At 39.3% G+C, this 11,525-nt stretch overlaps 1 protein-coding gene across 1 annotated transcript in view; it reads right to left on the bottom strand.

The window, feature by feature from the left end:
* Positions 1-8,729: 8,729 nt before the first annotated feature.
* Positions 8,730-11,525, bottom strand: part of TSHR (thyroid stimulating hormone receptor) — a 46,252-nt gene continuing 43,456 nt past the window's right edge. Inside the window, exons 9-10 of the mRNA XM_058829954.1 lie at positions 11,165-11,353; positions 8,730-10,353 (exon numbers count right to left, since the gene is read on the bottom strand). Of these exons, the coding sequence (XP_058685937.1) occupies positions 8,949-10,353; positions 11,165-11,353 (1,594 nt within the window). The 3' untranslated portion in view covers positions 8,730-8,948. The remainder of the gene's footprint in view (positions 10,354-11,164; positions 11,354-11,525) is intronic.

The raw sequence follows: 11,525 nt of genomic DNA, 5'->3' as shown, positions 1-11,525 counted from the left end.
GTTCAACAACTTTATATTAAGGCCAGTGGTATCCTGAGGTGGATTGGGAACAATGGCTCATGAGTTGAGGGAAGTGATTCTCCCCTCTACGCAGCCCTGGTGAAGCTACATCTGGAGTGCCACGTCCAGTTCTGAGATCCCCAGTACAAGAGTGACAAGGAGAGGATCAGCAAAGGGCCACAAAGGCAGCCAAGGGATTGAAGTGTCTCCCTTAGGAGAGACTGAGAGCTGGGTGTGTTTAGTCTGGAGAAGATGAGAGGGGATCTTATTACTGCATGTTAATATCTCAAACATGGGTGTCAAGAGGATGGTGCCAGACTCTTTTCAGTGATTGCCCAGCAACAGGAAAAGGAGCAATGACCAAACACAAGAAGTTCCACCTTGACATGAAGAAGAACTTACAATGAGTGTGGCAGAGCAATGGCGTAGGCTGCCACGGGAGGTGGTGGAGGGGGTGTCTGGAGACATTCAGAACCCACCTGGATGACTGCCTGTGTCACCTGCTCCAGGTGTCACTACTTGGCAGGGGGGATGGACTGGATGCTTTCCAGACATCCCTTCCAACCCTATCGATTCTATGATTCTGTTTGACGTCTTGATATTAGTCCTGTATGTGGAAATGTGAGAAAATACCAAGAAGTAAAATGCAGAGTTCTTAAATGATAACTGGCCAATCAATAACGTTTTGTCTTCATCATTTATCTAATCTGACAGAATTGCTTTCTGGCATAAGCAGGTAACATCTTTTCAGTTCCTCTCTAAAAGCAGTATCTTGAGACCTGACTTGCAATTTATTTTTAAATCTAAATTTTGAATTTGAAACACCAAAACAATTAGAAAACAAGTGTAGGCTATATTGTACGTATGGGAAGTTGTATTTTGGAATGTGGTGACTTTGAAATAATTTTTTATCTACAGTGGTGTCAATGTATAGCAAACCAAGACTCATAAGGAGCAGTGCATTTCGTTTTTTTCCCCTAGTATTCAAGGATTGATCCCCCTCTTCCACCTCCCAATACTCCTCTTTCCTCTCCAGCCCTCAACACTTGAGGAAATCTAAAAAAATACAATACTGTTTTTTCCATAAAATATACCTTACTTGAAGTAAGGTAAACAATCAGCTTGGAGTTGATTCTGGTTGGATAAATTATTAGAAAATCCAGTGTTTTTCCAAAACAGATTGTAACTTGCACACCATATAAGAAATAAACAGACCAGAAAAATGGCCTGTTGTTTTGGCCAAAAGGTTTTCAAAAGAACTCTGACAAAAGAGGAGGCAAAGCAGAATGCTGACAAATTAGTAGCAAATTTAAGTTAAAACAGAAAAAAAATGACCTAGATTTCATTCCTGTGGGGAAAGATGAGAGTGCTGTAATTGAATGTTAATTGTGCTCTCCCAGCTGTGGCTGAGCAAAGTATTTCAAGGATTTTTTTTTTTTAATTTTTTTTTTTTTTTCAAAACCAAGTATATTTAAAAATGCATAATAATCTTACCTGATCTTTATATGGCTTAATTATTGTCATTGCAGAGGTATGAAAGAACAAGAATGTTGGGCCATTAGTATAGCTTTCAGTATATCCTTATTTATTTTCAACTATATGTTATTCCTTGCTTGTCTTAAACTGCATCAGCTTTTGAGTGTGTATTGTTTTTTCTAATGCAGACTTCTGTTTGTAAAATACTCTGTTAAAGACTTGCCCCTTGTTTTCAGAGCAGATTTCAGCTCTTTACCACTAATGGGATTATGCCAAAATCTAATTCTTTCAGAGGTAAGGACATCTGTAGTAGACTCAGATGAACTGCAGTTGAACCCCGTTTCACCTTCAGAGTGGATATAACATTCCGAAAATTTGGTTTAGGACAATTTTTTTCTTCAGAGTGAATACTTTCCCAGTTGTTTTTCTGTGAAGTGCCTATGTAATGGCACGTTTTTACATAGTGTAAAGTCAAAAACTGCCCTCTGAAGATGGATATTCATGGACTGCTATTTTATATGTTTTTTAATGATAGCTATTTAAAAATACATCTAGTTTTTGTTTTCCTTTTTAGTTCAGTTTGGTAAATAAAAATTTACTGAAATTTAAAACATGGTGTTTAATTTGGTTAAGTATATATCAGTAACAAGTCCAAAACAAGGACTATCATTAAATTGTAAAAATATTAAATAATTTCATAACAGCAAAAATGTTACGTGTGGATGTGTGATTCTGTCAAGGTAGAAATGTTTTTCCTTTGCTAGAGGAACTAAATTAAGGAGAAAAGTGTTGTGGAAAAATCCCTCTAAATGTCTGGAACGTTGAGAAGGTGGAAATCCCAGGAGTCCGCATGCTGCTTTACAAGTACTGAAGCTGCTGGATTTAATGTCAAGGTAAAGATCAGCCCTTCCTTGCTTGTGATGGAGAAAACAATTTTGACCAGCAAAATAAGGAAGGCAGTCCTTTCTGTTAAGGCTCTTGGCTGCTTGAATTTTCCCGTTTCTCCTAGGACTCCTGCTGTGAGCCCCCTGCAGATAGGGCTCCCCATGTGTCCTGCTGTACCAGCACCTGAGTGGATCATACAGACCTTTCCCCTCAGAGGAACGACTGGCTGACTCTAGGTGGGCGGTTTGGTTCCAACAGGTAGTGTATTCAGGAAACATAGTGGTGTGGGAATACAACGTCTCTCAAAAAGGACTTATTGCAGCATTCACTTGCTGGGAATACTGCTGGTAGGTTTTGTTTTGGCACGGATTGCCTTTTGGTCCAGAAAATTCAAATTGTTGCAGGATGGAAGCCCTTTCCTCCTGAGCTCACCTTGTTCTCATGGTTTTAATGAAGAAAAAGCATTGGTTCTAGGAATAATATTTCTGGCACACTGGTTTTTGTCTGTCTGAATTTGTCTGATTTTATTAAGTAGTTTTAGTCTTAAAACATTAAAGCAGCATCTAGTGAAATTCCCTGTGTGTTTGAAGAGTTGACAAAGGGCTTGATAAGTGTGATGATGATACTGGTGTTAAAAATCAGGTAGCTAAAGGTGAAGTATATTCACATCACGGATGTTTTTGCATGTATCACTTAAGTTGGTTTTGGGAGGGGGCAGAGAGAAAGTAGAGCAATTCTTAAGTTTACCAAATCAAATTAATCTTTGTTCAGAGTACCTTTTAGCTTTCATTTTCTGCTGTAAATGATTTTCGTGTCCTTAAACAGCTTTGTTATTTCTCTCAGAGGTTCTTGTGTTGCCAGGTAGCCTAAATCACTTCAGATAGTAGGTGGGAAACATAAAGTAATTCTTAAAATGGAGTGTGGGGTTTTGCAATAGCAGAGGAAGGAGGTGTAAAGGGAAAAGAAAGAGGAAACAGTACACACGAAAAGATAAAATAATGCAGCCAGCCTTCAAAAAAGCAAAAATCAAGGAGAGATTGCAAGCATACTTTTCATGTCAAAGAAGTGTAGGTATGAATTGAAAAACCCTTCTTTTAACCTTCTGGACTTCTCATGGGGGAAGTGCATGTGCCAGCATGTCAGACACTCTCCTAATTGCTTTTTAATGAATATACTTGCTGCTTTATACTGACTGTTGCAGGGTTTTGTTGGAAATCAGTAGCTGGCTAAAAAAGAATTCATTTGTTGTTTCCACAGCTCCCTCTAGGCAGCAGCAATAATCCACATATAACTTAGGGAATTTTTACTGCAGTCAGAATGAAATACAGCTTTGGTGCTGCTTTGAGATCAGTGCTATCCTGCATATGCCAGCAGCAAGCCATGGGGAGGACAGACATTTAGGCAGCACCTCAGAGCCTGTAGTGAGAAGGTTTTTGTTAAAAGTAATGTTACTGCTCAGATTTAATTTGTTGCAGCTTTGCCTTGATAAAAGACATGAGTACTATAGTTTTTCTTCACTTTTCAAAGAAAAGCCACTGTTACTTCAGCTGAACCTGTAAGACAATCAGCATGGGCTTTGCAGTCCAGCCAATTACCAGTTTCAGTGTTTGAAACAGAGGCTGTTCCTGGCAGCAAAGTATAAAAAGTGTCACAGTATACATGCAATAGTCCAATAGTTTCAGTACTTTCTAATGACTAGTGAGCTCTTAGATACAGGTTGTTAATGAAGTTGATGTTCACAACGTATTTCTTTTCTTAAGACAGAAGAAAAACAACCCAAAGGATACTCCTCATCACAGCTGCACATTGAATAGCTGAGAACCAAAATGAGTGGGTTCCTTCTCATTATCAAAGCTTCAAGAGCTTCAGTGGAACTGCACAGGCGTGCAGCAGTAAGGATACGACTTGAGATGGCTACAAGTACAAGCCCTGGTGTTGCATATAATCAGGACGGCACAGAGAAGTCCTCCCAAAAAGGTGGGGTAAGATTCAAGCGATTATATTAATCCCACAGAATTTAAACTCTTGAAAGGTGTCAGTTCAGGATGGCCGCAATGAGGTCCAAGTCTGGTTCTACAGTTCATGAGACTTTTCCACGTTTAGGAATAGTTACTCAATATATTCAGGGTGAAAAGTAAGGCCAGGCAGTTACAAAACTACACAGGACTGGTATCCTGTCTGAGAACCTAGAAATTTGGAATACTTTGGAAATTCATACCAATGTGTGTAGATGGGGGCACAGGGCGGGCGGGTGTGGAATAAGTTAGAGCTGATGGGTTCTGATGACATACTCCGTGTATTTACCTTATTGAGCCTTTATTTTTTCACTTTCAAATCATGATTTCTAGTCACACAAAAGTAAGTCTGGTCAGATGGAAGTGACTAAACAGATGAAAAGTATTCCAGCTTTATGGAGATGCGTTATTGACCAGTGTGAATTCTAGGTTAACAACACTGTCAGAATCTCCCGGTGTGCGTCACTAAGACCTCTTAACCATCTTCTGTTCCAGGGCACGATGAGGGCCCTTCAACATCTCATGCCTTAGTCCATGAAGCCTACATGTAAGTGCACTATAATGTCATATGTTTTCAGAATCCCTACAAAGGAGGAGGAGAGTGCCTAAGGGAAAGACATAATATCCAACTAATTTTGTGCCTCACTGGTCCAATTTTAACAGCAACCCAGAAACCATTTGATTATGGAGCGGTTTTAGAGTGCAGATGCCTGGCATCTGTTTGAAAAACAATACAGATTATGCTCCTGTTACTCATCAGCCTGCCCAAATGGCCTGGGAAGGAGGGTTTGGTTTATATTAACACATAAGCATAGGGCTTCTACTCAAATCAGGCTTCTCTTTCTAAGGAGATTTTTTGGTGCATATTTTCCTGTTCTGTGAGAATTAATACATTATTTATCCCAAAAAAAAGGAAGCAAGAGGGCATTTATGTCAATAAACCAAAATGCTATGGTAGTGATGTGAAATTTATCTTTGATTGCTTGTACTATTTTCAGAATCCAAATACCAATAGCAGGGCAGAGTGTGCTTTACTTTGACTATAGCTGACCTGTTGCAGATGATGTCATCTAGAACCAATGCCTACTCTATAAAAAACCCTCATTTCTCTCGGTAGGGGAGAGAGTTGACTACCAAAGGCCACCTAAAGCCATTAAAGTGCCCTCCAGATATTCATAACTAAGGGCCCATCTCAACTTGACAGCTTTTTTTCTTTTGGATTATTTTGTATGTAATGAATGATGGTTGTGAATCCTCTGAGCTCAGCAGTGCTGCTGTTCCTTTCTACGCCCACTGCACTGTCTGAGATGGCCGTTTAAGACATCCCTCTCACAGCTAGTGATGGAGCTAAAACCCCCCCAAACCTCCATCAGACAGCGTGTCATGGGCTAGCACAGCCAAGGAGAACAATGAAACTGAACGCAAAAGAAATAATATTAACTTCTTTTATGGGAAATATATTTAAAAATTACCCCAGAAAACTTGTTGAGCCTCTCCCAATTTCAAACAAAACATTTTATTCCCATGCTTTGCATTATTTCTGAAGGATTTTAGAGAGCGTACATACTAAATGCCAGAACTAATACAACTTGCCAAGACAGATTTAAAATACCAAGTATTACATAAAGGTGTGTGCAAACCCAAAAATGGCTCAAGGAATTGATCAGAGCAGGAATGGAAGAGAATATCTATAGGATACAAACATTTACAAGAAACAATCTGGCAAATAAATTATTTAAATTCTATTTGTCGGGACCTTTCCAAGAGCTTCTAGAATAGTTTTTACCAAGTTAAACACAAGAAGGACTATGCAGGACAAACTGGAAATATCCAACTTTTTTGATAAAATCAGTATCTCGAAATTCTTTTAACAGGCATATGTATGTGCAATGATGAGAGACAGAAGAGTTCAATACTGAGTAAATATATGTCATCCATTAGTAACAGCAAACATCTGCGTTAATTTACAAGCAACTGAACCAGCCCAACATACCACATCTTTCCAAAGTCTTACTAGTTTCTGTGAAATAAATATACTGGTTTAAGATCCATGCGACTTTTAAAAGCACTTTTTAGCATAAATTTTGATTTAGTCTTTTCTTCTCTTTCTGAAAAAGAATATGATTTAAGCTTGGATTTTCTTTTCCACTGGTTCACTAGCATCTGTGAAGTCTGTAGGGTAAATGTCCATTACAACTTGATTGTCTTTGCTGCTGCTGAGATACTAAATTAAGGCACTCGGGAAACTTTTTCTCCCTTTAATGGTTATTCCAGTATCAGAAGGGTGGCAGAACCTGTCAGGGGGGACAGGATGTTGCATCTGAGAAGTCCCATGTTTGTATGGGACTCTTGGACATGGCCAGAGCATTACAAATGCACCTGTTTCAAGAGTAAGGAATTTCGCTGATCCACACTCTTAAGAAGATGTCTTTGTTTCTGGTGTAACACTGGGCGACTCCAGATTACAGAAGGGAAAGTCATAAATTATTATTTGTATTGGTTTCAGCAGTTTTGCTTTCAGAGTTCGTTGAGAATCAACCTAAAATCGAAACATGCCTCTCGCCCAAAATAAGCAGCTAAATTAGTCTATAATGCTATATTGTAGATTTTTTTTTTTTAATGTCATTAGCAATGATAGATTATTTCTTTTCTATAAGACCATCTCATGGAATTCATGAATCTAGGCCCTTGCTTCTGCTCCGTGAAGCAGCCTTCATTTATCAGAATCAAATTGAGTTTTAAATGTTTGAAAAATACAGTACCAAATACAGTATGTACATGGCATTTGCAATCACTCAGTTTCCAGCTGTAGTAGCCAGCAGTTCAAAGGGCTCTACCACTACGGTTTTTTGGATACTACTACCCCACATTATATAAATTCTGACTATTGTCTGATCAATTTAATGATAGTTCCTCAAAGACTATTAATTCCATGAAAAACAGCATAGATATTATAAAATTAATTTTAAAACGCCTACCTAAAGGCTAATATTCAAACAATATTTTCTGTTCTTCTGCCAAGGCTTTCAAATAGATAAATGAAATGATCCCTGGTAACCTTGGTAGCAGTTCTGCAGAGCCAGTCTGTGGAGCTGCCTGGGACCAGGTGTGATCCTGCCAGCAAAGCCAGGTACTCAGGCCACTCAGGTGTTAACCATGCAGCTCCTAGCCTGAGTCCTGATGTCTGCAGGAGGTGTAGAGAGCCAGGCCTTCGTTCATTTGTTTGTGGTGTATGAATGAGATGAGCACAGCCAAGCTTGACCTTGGTCTGGCCCCATCTAGCAGCAGGTATGGCAGAAGGTTGCTGTAATGCTTTAGGCTGCGGGTTGTTCCTTGTGTCTGAGCATGGATTTCCTTAAGCACACTCTGGAGAGCACATGTCCCACCTACAGCCAGGCTGTGGTCAGCCAGAAGATAACTCTGTGATTCTTGCAGTTGTGCTGCAAACATTACAAAGGTCAAGTAACAGATCTCACTACAAGATAGAGAGATGTTATTAAAATGTGTTAGAGGAGCTAGGAGTCAGTCTGCAGTGCAGTAAACTGTGCAGCATGAAGTAACCTAAAGGCAAGATCCACTCCCTTGGTCTAAGTTGAGGTTTGAGGCAGCTCAACATAGAAATGCTGAAAGGAAAGTTCTACCCTGTAAGAGAGAGGTAAGTAGGGACAGCAGAAATGGTAAGAAAGCAGGAATTACAGGATGTTCAGAGCAATAAACATGCTCAGCTAAAACAGCACTGAAATATGGTAACAACTGGATCAGACATCCAAAAAAAAAACCCCAAACAACCATGATTAATTTGATTGGGTAGCCTGGTCTTCAAAACAAATTCAAATAAACCGGCTACGAAATACATTTATCAGAAAGTGAGAGTGTGATAGTAAGGGACACAAATGTCCTAATGTTTCTTACTTGTTATCTCATGAGCAGCTGCAAAATCAGTGATTATTTGCCTTTTACCACTATAAAGGCAGTATGAAGAACCTTATTTTCCCAACACACCAAACTAAACCAAGAACAGTGTACAAAAGACTAGATTTGTTTTAGGTCAGGATGACAGAATGAGAAGAAATCTGATCAATTTTAGGCCTGGTGGAAGTTTTAGAAATTTGCTATAAGAAAAAAAACCAACCTTTTGGCATGTCGGCATTAGAGAGCTTCAACTTTTAATTTTTTTTTAAATATGATTTTAATTATCAAACTTTGTCAGTTTGGTTTTTTTAGTTTTATAAGTACCCTCAAGTCTTATTGTTGGCTCCTGCTTCTTACTTTTTTTTTTATGATGAGGGTGTATTTTATATTTGCTCAGTTTAGAGATTTTTTTTTTTTTTCTTATTTAGGTAGAGCATTCACATCTACTTCTAGAATTATCATCAGGACCGTATGTTTTGCCCTGCACTGATAAGAGGTTCAAATAAGTGGTTTGTCTAAAAGAAGACCACTCTGGAGGTACTTTAAGCTATGTAGCAAAGCATAGGCGAAAAGGCTATGGAGAAAATATTATCTTCTCACTTGATTCACTGTATGCACAATCACCTCTTGACCAGGTTTTGGCTGTGATACTTTGAGATGTTATAGCTCAGTTTGCTTCCATTCTTCCATGAGAATTTGGTTCTGCATTGTCACAGCAGGAAGGTAATCATTGACTGGGTCTTGAATGCTTGTAAGAATCTGACCTATCCCTCGGCTGATTCTCTGCCCATATGACCCACTGCTGTTTTTGGCTGAGACTGTCTGACCTCTGTAGACTTGAGCCTGATGCTCACATATACCAAACTTGCTTAGCAGGATAAACACATCTCTTCGGAAAGCTTTGGTGAAAATAGCATAAAGAAAGGGGTTGGCACAAGAATTGAGTGGGTAGAAAAGTACCAGCAAAATCTTGGAATTTGAGACAGTTATCAGTGGTTTGCTCATAATGGCAGATAAAGCATGGAAAGAGATGGGAGCCATGCACAGGAAGTCCGTGAAAATCAACACAGCCATCCGCTTGGCAATTTTGGTGTCTTTGTCCCCTGACTTGTACTGGGGGTTTCGCACAGTGACGTAGATTTTTATGTAGCAGGTGCAAATGATGACAAAAGCAAGAATGTTACATATTAAAACAAAGACAATGTAGGCTTCAGCCACTGGTGTTTCAGTGTCCATAGGCAAGCAGATGCTGACTTTGCTGTAGCTGCTGACACCAAGCAGTGGCAGAAGGGCAAGCAGGATGCAGGAGAGCCACCCTCCCAGCATGATGAGCACAGCGTGCCGGAGGCGAATCTTCCGGTCGGGCCGCATGGCGAAGGTGATGGCGTACCAGCGCTCCAGGGTGATCACGGTCAGGGTGTACACAGAAAGTTCACTGGCAAAGACCGTGAAAAACCCAGCTGTGTTGCAACCAGGCCCAGTCTGCCACTCTATGGCATGATTATAGTACTCTGACCTGGTGTAGAGATCCACTGAAGCGATCAGAAGGAGGTATAACCCCATGCAAAAGTCAGCAAAGGCCAAGTTACACATCAAAAAGCGAGGTACAGTCAATTTATAATGACTGGTGAGAAGGATGAAAAGGACAAAAATGTTGCCTAGGATGGCAAGCAGATTCACAAACCACACCACAATCCTCAGAAACTGATATCCCATTATATCCTCACAGGGATTAAACTCATCAGGCTCTGGCGTGCATATTACATCTTCATTGCCTCCACAGACAAGATAGTCATAATGGCTGTCAAAGGTCTGGACATCTTCCATTTGAGGGTTCTTGAGCTCTTTGCCAAAGCCAAGGCTTCCTTCTCTACGCTCTTCCAAATAAATGTAATAATGGGGATTTTCATGAAAACCTGTGAACTTGGTGTTTGTGTCATACACAGCATTGGTGTGGTCTGTGTATTCTTCTGCATAATCTTTGTAAAATGGGTCTCTGAGAGTCTTGACTGATCTCTTATGAAAGCTGTGGCTGCTCTGGTTACACATCAGGTATTCCAGGATCCTGAAAGAGCAGAAGGGGAAATCAGTGCTAGCATTTACAGTCTGACTGGTGCACAGCATGTGAACAAAGGGAATTCTTCAAAAGCAAATTATCCTGAATGAAAATGTAGCTATAAAAATGTGATTGAATGTATTTTTGTTAACAGACCATATAATGTACAATAGCATTGCTGGGCTTTTTTTTTCAACTGTGATTATAATTTTACCCCCAGTAGTAATTTTACTTGTTTGGCATCCATAATCCATCTTCTTTTCTGAGATCTACACTCTTAGTAGGTAAGAAGACATTTAACTACTGTTTATAACTTCTTGGATAATGCATACAGTATTACTTTCTTTTTCACTGTTGCTCACTATTCAGCTTCTCCCAGAATTTCCATCAGTCTAATTTCTGTTCAGTAGCTTCTTTACAACTAACTAGCAGAGCAGCAATTTGGAATCCTGCACCTCATGGTGTGATGGAGCTGTATTTGTAGTCAAAACATTTTCAGCAGTCAACGGCTTTTCAGTTAGAAAACATGAAACTTCAGGCTATAACCTCTTCAACACTTCTTTCCAGGCCTTGCTGTAGAACATTACCTTTTCCTTTTTTATTTCCCTCTAATTCTGGGCTCGACAAGAGGAGGAACTGCTGCAAAAAGACCTACAAAAAATTCTTCTGATGGTTTGCAATTTTAATCTGTTTCAAAGAACATTGTTTATACCTAGAAAAAATGGTTACAAAAGTGCCAATAGATGTATTTTTCTATTACTAATAAAACAGTATCTTTACTGATACATTTAAAAAATAAATGCCAGTTAGTGAAACTCACCCACTTTTTTTTTTCCAGCTCTTGAAAGCACAGCAGTGACTTGGATATGATAGGTCAGCTCGCATTAGCTGAAGAAATACTTTTACAGCTGGTAATTTCTTTAAAGTCCATGTATTTTTGGCCATTAGTTCTTTTAAGCTTTCCAGTCCTTTGGCAGGAAGGTTGGCAACAGCTGTTCTGGAGATGTCCCTAAAATGAAAAAGATGACTAGATCAGATTTTTCTTCAGATTATTACAGTTCTTCAGGAGTTTCACAGAATTCTACAATAAAAATCAAATCCTAAGGAGGTGAGGATTTCATAACACCTTGCTAACTTCTGATACCATTCAAACTCAAGTAAGCTGTTCATTTCTCTGTGAT

The sequence above is a fragment of the Poecile atricapillus genome, chromosome 1, assembly GCF_030490865.1.
Source record: "Poecile atricapillus isolate bPoeAtr1 chromosome 1, bPoeAtr1.hap1, whole genome shotgun sequence".
Classification (NCBI taxonomy): domain Eukaryota; kingdom Metazoa; phylum Chordata; class Aves; order Passeriformes; family Paridae; genus Poecile; species Poecile atricapillus.
This window is presented reverse-complemented; position numbering and strand designations above follow the sequence as displayed.